The sequence below is a fragment of the Myxine glutinosa genome, chromosome 11 (assembly GCF_964187855.1).
Source record: "Myxine glutinosa chromosome 11, kmMyxGlut1.1, whole genome shotgun sequence".
NCBI lineage: Eukaryota > Metazoa > Chordata > Myxini > Myxiniformes > Myxinidae > Myxine > Myxine glutinosa.
The window spans coordinates 10,805,216-10,817,982 of NC_136271.1; the positions used below are offsets into that span (position 1 = coordinate 10,805,216).

Sequence of the window (12,767 nt, forward strand, 5' to 3'; positions counted from 1 at the left end):
GGAGCTCACTGTGCTCTTGGGAACTTTCAACACTCTATAAATTGTTTTATACCCTTCCCCAGATATATGCCTCCTCACAATTCTATCTTGGACTTATATGGACAGTTCCTTGGATTTATTGGTAGAGTTTCTGCTCTGACATGCACTTACACCTGTGGGACCTTATACATATATAGAAAGGTGTGTTTCTTTCTAAATCACGTCCAATCAATTGAATTGGCCACAGGTGGACTCCAATCAAGTTGTAGAGACATCTCAAGGGTGATCAAAGGAAATTGGATGCACCTGAGCTCAATTTGAAGTGTCATAGCAAAGGGGCTCTTACTTATTGACTCGTCATTTCAGATTTTCATTTTTAATTATTCCGTGAAAAATCCACAGAAAAATTCTACTTTGACATTATGAGGTATTATTTGTAGCTCAGTGACAGAAAAATCTTAATTCAATCCATTTTAAATTAAGGCTGTAACACAACAAAATGGGAAAAAGTCAAGGGGTGTGAACATTTTCTGAAGGTACTGTAAATGAAAAAAGGGGAAGATGGTGCATGTGTCTGTCTTGCTTAACTGAATGCAGATGGACTAATCAGCTATCTTAATTTAAGGTCTAAGTCACACCAGACTCATACGGCAAACACAAGGCCATGTATGTGGAGGTATATTTGAAGGTCTTAGAGGAGCTGCTTTTCTTGAGGGACGAGGGTGCTTGGCTTGAGAGTATGTTGATCGGTGTTGCAGGTGAATGGCCCATTGACTTGTGGTGTGGCTAGCACTCTCAAGTGCAGTCTGCTCTTTGCGTTTGCACTATGCCCTCTCTGGAACCCTTCTCTCACTGCTTCTGAACCTCTGCGTCACACTCAAACCCTCCACTGGAACGGAATTCTTCACCCCCTCCGGATTGCCCTCCAACTCAGCACTTTTGCCCTATCCACCTTGCACTCACATTGATTATGAAATAACAACCAAATTAACACTTAACTACCAACTTATTTTCATGACAATATCGTTGCTTTAAAAAAATCTGTATAAAATGGGTCTCGGGCTCCTGGTATTGCTTTCCTTATATCAGGTATTGTCATCTTATCTTGTGAATAATTTTAAGTGTTTGTGTGTTTGTACGTTACTCTTTCACGGCCAAACCATAGCACCTAGAGGACCCAAATTTTGGGGGTAGGTCCTTCAGAATCTGCGCAAGGTTTTAAGCTTCCACACATTGGCCTTGCCATCCATTTTGAGGCCACCAAAGTCCATTATAAAATATATATTGGGATGTGGTGTCAAGCAGTGCTGCCGCCTGCCCGCAAGCAAAAGGTTAATAAGGGCATTACATAAGGCCAATAACTCCATAGCTTTTCAATGTCCAACATGTCCCAAAACCCCCACCGGGAAAAGCCCACCCAGCCGGGCAGCACCCCTCTCAACCCCCTCAGTACATAAATATGTTATCTTGCTCTCTCCTTTTGTTATCTGCTCCTCGTACAACATAATGTATCAAATTCCTGGACGTAATTTTCTTTCTTGTTAAGTTGCATTTCCCACCTGTCAAATTTTGTATGATTATCGGTAATAATTTGGATTTTGATTGCATAGTTTTGCTGTATGACGTAACTGTGACCGTAAGTCATTATTAACTATTGTTAGAGTTAGTTTTCTTGACACATCCAAAATTTCATAATAACCTGCAGCGTTTTTCCACATTGGGCTGGAAGGATTGCTTCAAGGTTATGCACACTCACAATTGAACTGTCTAGGCTGGGTTCATATCTTGACCAAACTATAAACTGGCATCCTGGTGTTTCGCATGCCAGAAGATTCATCAGTGGGTGCTCCGTCCATGAGGAGGATGTGAAGCTGGAGGACCATCTCCTTATACTGGCTGTTTGTTGATGGACGTCAAATATCCCATGCTGTCTATCGCCAGCACCCTGACTAAATTCCAAATTCCTGCCTCCATTGGCCAAACCTCTTTGTAATTCATTTAAAAGTACGCTGATGTATACTGTCTTTGTTACCTCCACCATCGAAGGTTTTGTTTTCAACTCTGTTTGTCTGTCTATGAGTAGGATATCTCAAATGTTATCGACGGATTCAGATGAAATTTGGTGGAGAGGTTGGGTGTGTGACAAAGACTATTTGATTCGATTTTGGTGAAGATCCAGATCTAGATACAAAATTTTTTAAAGTGATTCTTCACCATTGAGTGACAAGGCCAAAAACTATATATATATATATTCGGTTGCATATATCGAACATCATGCAACGAACATCACGTGATCGCTCTGAGCGAATCAGCGCGCTGCTCTGCTTCCGGTCAGATTCCGGTCATAATATTTCGCGCTGAGATAAAAATATGGTAAAAACATATTATGAAATAAATTTTTAGGTCAGCCATGTTTGTCCCAGGCTCAATGGCCATGTCTGTGCCAAATATCAAGCACGTGAGCCTCTCCGTTTAGGAGTCTATCGGTAACATTACACACACACACACACACACACGCACGTCGCACACACAAACTGTTTTATATATATATATATATATATATATATATATATATATATACATCATGATGATCTCAAAAAGTTATGGAGGCAATGTGACAAAACTTGGTGGACATGTTGGGTGTGTGACCAGGAAGAGTTGATTCAAAGTTGGTGAAGATCCGGACCCGGATATGAGAATTTTTTGTATCGGTTTATAAGTGATTCTTCAACATTGAGAGATGGAGCTAGAAACGATATAAAGCATGATATTTCAAAATGTTGTGGAAAGTTTTGACAAACCTTGAGAGACAAGTTGGGTATGTGACAAGAACAAGCTGATTAGATTTTGGTTCAGGTCCGGATGCAGATCCGGCCTATCAGTGGGATACAAAACATAAATTTTCATTAATTTGTTCAGCCTGGTGAAGGTATGCGCTCTACCGAGACACCTTTTTGAGATATTATACTACATTCCGTTTTTGGCCCCATCTCTCAATGCTGGAAAATAACTTTTAAAATCAAAAAAAATCTCGTATGAGGATCCAAATTCGGACCTTCACCAAAATTGAATCAATTTGTCCTTGTCACACATCCAATCTGTCAACCATGTTTTGTCCGAATCCCTTCAAAACGTTTTGAGATGCATAACGACAGACAAACAGACAGGGGTGAAAACATCACCTCCGTCCAGCTTCGGTAGGTGGAGGTAATGAAAAAAAGTCAGCCGAAAAGATGGTGAGGTGATGGAATTCTTTTGCAACATCATCAAATACATCGCTACTCATTGTTGGTGCACACACCGTCAGCATATCGAAACCATATTACGGATGCATGCTAGGTTCCAAGACCTAACTTTCAACTGCATCACATGCCCGATAACTTGACGGAGGTTTGGGGGTGAAAATCCTGTAATGTTAATAGAACTTCTTGAGCAAATCAGTAAATGTAAAATAACAAATTTATGTGAATTTGAGAGTGTATATACACACTCACACTCTCCCTCACATTATTTTGAGCAAAACAAGTTGTAACCATTTCTTCTCCTGTTTCTCTAATCTATTCTCCATACCCACTCTTCCTGTCCTTGTTTCCTAGATGTACCCTGATGCACCAGTGCTGGCAATACAATCCACGCATGAGGCCATCCTTCTTGGAAATAATTGCCTCTCTTAAAGACGATGTCAACCCAGCCTTCCAACTTTTATCCTTCTACTGCAGCTCCGAGAACCGTGGCGTGGCCTCCCCTTCCACGGAGGAGGAGCTTGGTACCGATATCACCGAAGAATGCAAGGCCAATGCAACGCACGTCTCTCCCGAACCGGCCTACGCTAGACTCTCTCCGCCTGAACTTCAAACGCCATCTAAAGATGGGCCACGGGAGAACGGGCCTGTCTGTGCGGGTGTGACAGCAAAGCAACCTACCGCACCTTCGGTTACAGTTTCGCTCGACGAAATGCCTGGCTCTGCAGAAGCAAACACAGTGACGTCAGTATTGCAAGCCAATGGTAGTGAGCGAGAGGCCCAGCTGCCTGAATCGAGTGTTTGCTGAAGCATACCAGGGCGAGGAGTTGTTAAGAATGAAGCGAGTAAAAAAAATGGTTGCATTTCAGCGGGTGAGTTGTTGCAACTTCCTGTGGGATTTTTTTGTTAATGTGTCACAACGACTCGAAGTGGCTCAACACATTGGGTGATCTTCAATCTTGCTTTTATGAGCCCAGGAAAAGAAAATCTTCCACAGCGTCCTAAACCTTCAAGAAAAGACCGGCAGATTTGCCTTTTTTTAAGCTTTCGCTCCACTTCTTACAACCCAAAGCCTTCCTGGGGAAGAACATTGCAACATGTCCGGGTGGCAAAGCAAATACGTTTCTCTGCTTATAATTTATCCGTCTCTATTCTTCTTGTCAATATCTTTGGCCAAGGAACTGCAGCGTAAAGGAAGGGGAATGGAGTATGAACTGCAAGTGAACAATCCACAGAGCTTGAAATTGGAGGACTTGTTCCGGTACTAAAACGATTTGGAATGAGTCTCTGCCTTTGACGGTCTCTTTTCGCTTGTATGTGTATATACCTGTGTCTCTTCCACCCTTTTCACTACTGTCTTCTCCACCACTTTTTTTTATCGAAGCGGTTTTACCTTCTTGCTTACCCCAGTTTTGGTCTTGTAGTTTTTCGGGATAGGTTTGCACATAAGATGGTCTGGCATTGCCACTCAAAAGGGAAGCCGTGCCATGTGCATTCTGGGGTACTGCAACAAATAGAGAGAGAGAGAGGTTTTTACAGGACCTGGCAGTTTTCCAATCCGCCTCCAGATCAATGTTGCATTTATCATTTCTATCTCACCTGTGATCAATGTATAACATTTTGTCCCATCATCGGTTATTTGTGTTTTGCGCATTCAGGTTTTATGATCCGCGTTCTTGACAGTGCTGGTGTTACCTTGTATCGTTAACATCATTGGCTCATTGGAAGAGGTTATGGGCAGGTAGCATCTTCCAATGGAGCATTATCTCACGTTCTCTCTTTTTTGGGGGATTTATCGGTGTCCTGTTAGTTCCCACTGTTTTAGCAGAATCCTAAGATTAGGTAAGATATAGCAATTCGTTTTAGAGAAATGAATATTAATTTTATTCTCTTAATGGTATTTTGGTAGTAGCGAAAGAAAAATAATTCATTGCCCATCAGCAATTAATGGTCGCTGTGGAAGATAATCACCAAATGATTATCTCAACTTGTTAAATATGTGATAACTGGGTAACCCCTACAACAGAGCAAGCATATCATTTTTTATAGATGAAGTCCTATTGGTTGTGCCACACCTTTTCGTCTTCCTACGAGCGAGTGCACCCGACGCTCCACTTTCGATGCCCGTTGCTCGGCAAACATCAGGGACGAGTTGATTTTCAGAGTGCGTTTTCCTCAAACACCAGTCGTTATGAAGTCACTCTTCCTAAGGATAATATAGCTTTCTATGAAACTTTCGCTGCGGCCTGAGTGAGCAAGTTTGGCTACACTCGAAAAAGGTACACCTTGTTTTTCCTACGCGCTGTCCTTCCTTTGAACATTGAACGGTTCATACAGCTTGGCTCTTGTTCCGTCCGAACGGTTCATACAGCTTGGTTCTTGTTCCATCCGAACAGTTCATGCGGGTTGGCTCTTGTTCTGTCCGAACGGTTCATACAGCTTGGCTCCCGTTCCGTCCGAACGGTTCATTCGGCTTGGCTCTTGTTCCGTCCGAATGGTTCATTCGGCTTGGCTGTTCTTCCGTCCGAACGGTTCATACGGGTTGGTTTTTGTTCCTTCCGAATGGTTCATACGGGTTGGCTCTTTTTCCGTCCGAACAGTTCATGCGGGTTGGCTCTTGTTCCGTCCGAACAGTTTATGCGGGTTGGCTCTTGTTCCGTCGGAGCAGTTCATGCGGGTTGGCTCTTGTTCCTTCCGAATGATTCATTCGGCTTGGCTCTTGTTCCGTCCGAATGGTTCATACGGCTTGGCGCTTGTTCCGTCCGAACGGTTCATACGGGATGGCTCTTGTTCCTTCCGAACGGTTCATACGGGTTGGTTTTTGTTCCATCCGAGCAGTTCATGCGGGTTGGCTCTTCTTCCGTCCGAACAGTTCATGCGGGTTGGCTCTCGTTACGTCCGAACAGTTCATGCGGGATGGCTCTTGTTCCATCCAAATGGTTCATTCGACTTAGCTCTTGCTCCGTTCGAACAGTTCATGCGGGTTGGCTCTTGTTCCATCCGAACAGTTCATGTGGGTTGGCTCTTGTTCCATCCAAATGGTTCATTCGACTTAGCTCTTGCTCCGTTCGAACAGTTCATGCGGGTTGGCTCTTGTTCCATCCGAACAGTTCATGCGGGTTGGCTCTTGTTCCATCCGCACAGTTCATGCGGGTTGGCTCTTGTTCCATCTGAGCAGTCAATGCGGGTTGGCTCTTGTTCCATCCGCACAGTTCATGTGGGTTGGCTCTTGTTCCATCCGAGCAGTCAATGCAGGTTGGCTCTTGTTCTGTCCGAATGGTTCATACAGCTTGGCTCTTGTTCCGTCCGGACAGTTCATGCGGGTTGGCTGGTGTTCCATCCGATGCTTTTTGCTTGCATGGCGCTGAGCGAGTGTGCGACCCAGTGAGAGGCACTTGTGTTTGGAAGACTTACGTGAGTGGCAAATTGAAGCGCAGGACAGTTCAAGCGGACTTGTGGAAATTGTCGCCGCACGCTTTTTGGAAGGCACGTCCTTACTGTACCAGGGTGCTGGCATTCTGAAGTTACGATGCCCGTTGCTTTTAATTTTGTGTTCCTCCCATTCCCCGGGGAACAATTGGAAGGGGCCCGTCGTCTTTGGAGCCGAGATTGGGCAGGTTAGTTTTGTACATAATGTTGCAAATGGCTCGCGTTGTTGACTGCTGTCTTGTTTGAGCTGTTCTTCCATAGGGCAACACTCGTGGAGAGTTATTCGATCTCACTGATTCCAGTAACATAGCTTGTCCTTGGTGCTTGAATTATATTGCTGTGGGTTGCATGTATATAAATGGGATTCTTGTTTCTCTTTATCCTTTTTATGTTTTTTTTTAACATTGGGTACAAATTAAATAACGGAATGCTTTGAATCTAGAACAATTGGTTTTAAATTTCGTTCCCTTTTTCCCTTTTTGGCAATATTTGGAAGGCTGATGAAATGTATTTTTTATTTATTTTACGTTCTTGTACATCACTGTTCAGGCACTGAGTTGCATTCAGATGCTGGAAATCAAGGAGGCAATGGAATTCTGACCCATGCAGGAGTTGTTTACAAAGGACACCTGGTTCCCTGGACTCATGACATATCTACCTCAAATCGTTTTTACAATTGTTTATTTTTTTTTCTGTTCCTATTTGATATCGTTTGTGTTGCCAGGTTTTTTCATTTTTATGTGTCCTACAAAGAGACAATGCTGTCGTCTTTAACATACCTCATCTCACGATGATGTAGCAGCTTTTAAGATGAGGGACAGGGTTGGATATTATGAAGGATTACAGAGAAGGAAATATTATATTAGGAGTGATTGAGTGGGGGAAGTGGATGAGTAGGTGAGGTAATCATGACGTGTCCGGTTATGGAGTGACTCTGTGTAAGTAAGGTGTTGTTGAAAGGTAGATGGAAGTATTTGGATGGGCACTGGTTTTTTGAATTATGGTGTTTGCCTCTTAACTGTTATCTCAGCTGTGCTTGCTTCTGGCTGGTTTTAGATTTATTGGATGAAATCAAGAGGATGTTTTTCGAGGTACGAGGATGTTGCGGAGTTTGGTGTATTCGTTCTCCAGAACAAGCAAGCATTGGCAAACAGAAAGTTAGTGAACGGTGTTCTTTGAGACTGGATTTTGCATCATTTTTAAAAGTCACCTGTTGTTCTTTTTTTATATTGATTGTCTCCTTTTTTTACAATCTTCCGTGGACCATGGTCGTCAACCAAAAACTCCTTATCACATCTGCCGTCCTTCGCAGGGCTGTCGTACAAAGACAGCAACCATGCGACAAGAAATAAAACAAAAAAACTTCAAAAAAAAAGCTAAAAAGCTAAAAAGTGCACCTTTTCTGTAGAGGAAGAGAGGTGATGCAGATTATCCACCGACTGCCACGTTTCCATGAACTGCTGCTGCTCCACATCCGGACCTCCATAACCGCACCTGCCGGCAAGGTGGGAGCATCAGGGTTTTACCATGGGCCAAAGCCAAACAGCTCAAAAGAGCTATGTGTAGATCACACAACTGGCTTGGCCTTTTTGAGTAATGTCCATTTTGGATTTGCTTTATTTTATTTTATAGTGTGTGGACTTGATCGGGGGTCGAGCTGGGGTGGGAGTGGGTGGTTAATGGATTCGCATGTAGAGACTATCACCTGCATGTAAATTGAGCAGCCTTTGCAATGTTGGCTGTACCGAAACAGCAAATGTGGGTGTTGGAGTTGCCGTATACAGGGTTGGAGCAATGCAGGCCGCTGCTCCACGCAAGCAGGGTAGAGTGCAGCCAGGGCTTTCTACCTGCACTGCGAACCTACCGGTTGAACACGCACCGCGCAGCACCTTCTAGTCGAGCGTCGTTGAGAAAGGTGGTTACGTGCTCAGTCGCTGCTTTATTGAGCTCTGTTACATAGTGAGGAGTAGTGTGTAAAGGACATTTTGTTTGAACTTGTACAAAAAGCAACATTGGTAGTGTATAAAACTGGATTTCCCTTTTGTATATTCCCTTCAAATACCAATGCGGGTGGATCAAATGCATTTATTCAGGGTAAATCTGCATTTCTACTGTGGCCGTTGAAATCATTTTCTTTTCTTTTGGCTCCTGCTTGCCCAAACACCCGAAAGATAGTGAGAACGACACATAGATGGAGAAACACAAGATTTGCACTGTAGTATGTGACTTAGCACTGTATTCTGGTTTGGATTTTGAGACACCGTGTTTACCTGCTGTGTATTCAAGATAGTTGCTTTGAGAGCTTGTTCTGCTACGAGCTGTTTTTTTATGCATATAAACAATAAAGCACACACAATGTTTAACAAGTTCCCCAGGAAGTTGCACAAGGATTCTTGGCCCAGCAGGCCCATGGCGGGCGGACTTCCAACGCAGCGAGGGGAAAATGGCCGTGACGGCAGCGTTGCAGCTCTTCTCACGTCTTAACAGTCGGTCTTGTCGTGCGCATGCAGTTGTGGGTGGTGAATGAACAACTACAGCAAACACGATATGGCACTGCCAAAAGTAGCGCCCTGGAGGCTGTGCGGTGATCTATTAGTTACCTTAAGAATTCCGACAGCTTTGACGGCGACACACGGATACCTGCGAAGGGGCGATCGCCCCTCTTGGAAACTGGTACGCTTCACTCGTTACTTGGCTGTCCTCTGATTTATCCTTTCGTTCCAGGTTTCGAACACAATATCCTTGTTAGATTCCAAATTGAAACTCGAAATGGAAGATGGCAAAACCAGTCACTCAAACGTTCATTAGCGACATGAAAATATAAGTTACCCACGGCATAGGTATTCCTTCCTCCTCATATGACGTCAGTTTCGCTGCAGAAAACACTAAACTTCCAGCCGACATTGTACATATTTGTTATGCCTTACACCATTACTCAACCCCGCCACACTTCCCCATTTTTGGGGGGGAAATGATTTCTTTTTGTATATACTGTCGTAATTATTGGTATTATTATATTTGAACTGTAATATTCTTGACATGTTTTGGAATTCTGTAATATGTACAATGGAGTCATTTCTTTTCTCTGGAATATCAAGAATGATGGAATTTTTTTGTTAGTGGATGTAGATTAATTGTGTAAAATAAACTAATTTAATATTCTCATGGATTCGAGTGATTTTTTAAATGCAACAAAAAGAAATATAACAAAAACATGGTTTGCAAATGTAACTTAAGGTGCATTACTAAGCTGTGCGGATGATGCAGTGCTCCCTGGTTCCAGTAAGCTGGTACTCTTTATTTTTTATTATTATTTTTGTTGTTCGTTCGTTGTTGTTTACAAGATCTACGAGTTATTTAATGGTTAGACAGGGGCTCAAACTCAGGAGCCTAACATCTTGAGTCAGCCACCGTGGTGGCGGTTATCACACTTTATGTCTATAATCCTCAGAGGTCACGAGACTTGTCTTGGTTTCAAAAAGCGTGTCTTTAATTCACATAAAAACTGAAAAGGTAAAATACAGCCATTCAGTACATGCCGTTAATCATGGCGGCATAACGAACTTGCTATACGATTTACACAAAACCTACTACGATACATTTTGCATCCACACAATACAATAATTTACCTAAAGTCACTTCAAGAGGTTCAACAATAAATTCAGATTCAGCTAACCTCTATCCAAGGGTCGGGTATTAAAGAGAAAACATCGAGAATAGAGCCGATCAGTTCTTTCATTCGTCGCGGACAAAACGGTATGGTGGAAAGAAGGCGGAAGTGCCAGAATGCTAATACAGCGCCCAGCCACCACAGGAAGTCATAATAATAATACTTGCTTAAACAACAGCTACATGGCTCCTCTAATTTGACATTTCAAATGATCTTTAAATAATCAATAAACCCAAATCTACCAGTTACAATAATGCAATTAACCACAACTGAGGTATTCAAAATTATCACGAACTAAAAACAAGCATACAGAGAAACGCTGAATTATTTAAGCAAGATAATCCAACATGTATCTACATTGTTCAATAGTCCATCAGAGGTTTGGCTTCTCGTCAGGAGATTCCCGGTGCAACAATAACACAATATTGTGGATGGGTCTCTTGAATACAGATTTTCCAATTTGGATCTTGACCTTCCGGGTATGTCCATCTTGTCCAGGGTAAGCCTCGATTACACGAGCCAACGGCCATTGGCATCTTGGTAGTGAGTCATCCACCATCATGACAATATCATCTTTAATGAGGCTCCTCTGGGGCTTTGTCCACTTTTTTCGTTCTTGCAGGGTAGGTAGAAACTCAGACTTCCACCGTGACCGAAAGTCATTGGCCAGGTACTGCACACAACGCCATCTGCGACGACAATATAGGTCTTGGTGAACAAACGCCTGGTGGAGGAAGAACCACCTTGGATTTCAGCGTCAGCAGCTGACTCGGTGTAATTGGTTTAGGAGAATCTGGGGACCTCATGTCGACGTAAGTGAGAGGCCGGCTATTCACGATGGCCTCTGCCTCAATCATGAGAGTTCTCAACAGCTCGTCATCCAACTGCTGTCCATGCTGCTGTAGGAGAACCGATAGAGCGTTTCTGGTAGAGCGAATCATCCTCTCCCATGTGACTGGCATGGGGAACATTCATATTGAAAACAACCCAGTCGCAACTGTTCTTGAGTAACTCTTGCGAAATTTTCATATTGTCCATTTCAGCCAGGGTGGCATTCAATTCGCTTTTGCCTCCAATGAAATTGGTGCCCCTGTCTGATCGAAGCTGTCTGATGGGGCCCCTCCTGCAGATGAATCTCCGATAAGCGTTAATAAAGGAGTCTGTGCTCATTGAGTTGGAGGTCTCAATATGAATGGCACGTGATGCCATGCAAGTGAAGATTACTCCCCATCATTTGAGCTCCTTTCGTCCTTCTTTGATGATAAATGGGCCAAAGTAGTCGACGGCACTACGTGAAAGGTGGAGCTGGATCCAGTCTGTCTTGTGGTAGGTCAGACATCTTTTGCCCACATGGAGCACCTCGATGTTTCCGGCATGTCACACATCTTAACACATGCATTGTCACAGCGGCTCTGGCTCCAACAATCCAAAATCCAGCTTGATGAATTCCATTCAATGTCATGCCACGACCAGAGGTACCACTCTCAACATGATAATGGTCGATGATGATGCTACTGATATGGCTGTGACGTGGCAGCAGAATGGGATGTTCGATATCCCTTGGCACCGCTGCTCTCTTAATGCGTCCACCAACTCTCAATATTCTGGTTTTATCCAGAAATGCGTCAAGCGTGCATAGTGGACTCTTCTTGCTGACTGACTGATATCTGCATTGATTGCCATCACTTGAATCATGGCTAGATCCAGATCTGCTCAGAATACAGATTTCCCTGGAGAAAGCCTGAGCCTGCACCAGTCTCACAATCATTTCTTCTGCCTGTTGCATTCAGCCACAGAGACAGGAGCATACATCTTCATCCTGTCATCGAGCAGCACCTGGCGGTTAACAGGAATTCTGGACGGCATCTTCAAGCTGTGATTTCTAAGTCTTTCAATAAAGCGAAGACACACTGCTATGGCTCTCTTGAGGCAAAACCAGCTGGAGAAACGCTGAAATCTATCCATCAGACTCATAGAGCCAGCGGGTGTGGCCTGGACACTGAACGCTGATACGCTCTTCACCTCGGGATCATCTGTTGTCAGCTGGACACATTAATCGGCAGGTGGTGGGATATCAGTCTTTGAAAGGAATCCTGGACCAGTCCACCATAACTTACTGTCAATCAATTATTGGGCTGACAGACCACGGGAAGCAAGATCATCTGGGTTGCTGTTGGTGTCAATATATCTCCAGTCCTGTGGTGAAGTGTAGTCTCGTATCTTCTGCACACGATTGGCAACGAAGATATGGAATCGTCTACTTTCATTGGAGATATACCCAAGTACCACTTTGCTGTCAGTATAGAAGAACTGAGTAATGTTATTGTATTCCAATTCCTTCAGGAGAAAGCTGCTCACTTTCACAGAGGTGACAGCCACTGTAAGGTCTAGTCTAGGTACTGTGGGAGAATACCAAAATATATGTGTTCATATATTTTCATATACTT

At 43.5% G+C, this 12,767-nt stretch overlaps 1 protein-coding gene across 2 annotated transcripts in view; it reads left to right on the plus strand.

Annotated features, from left to right (window-relative positions):
• Positions 1-7,531, plus strand: part of LOC137436401 (insulin-like growth factor 1 receptor) — a 295,186-nt gene extending 287,655 nt beyond the window's left edge. For both annotated transcript variants that reach the window (XM_068130150.2, XM_068130151.2), the window contains exon 22: positions 3,576-7,531. In XM_068130150.2, the coding sequence (XP_067986251.2) occupies positions 3,576-4,029 (454 nt within the window). In that variant the 3' untranslated portion in view covers positions 4,030-7,531. The remainder of the gene's footprint in view (positions 1-3,575) is intronic.
• Positions 7,532-12,767: the final 5,236 nt, after the last annotated feature.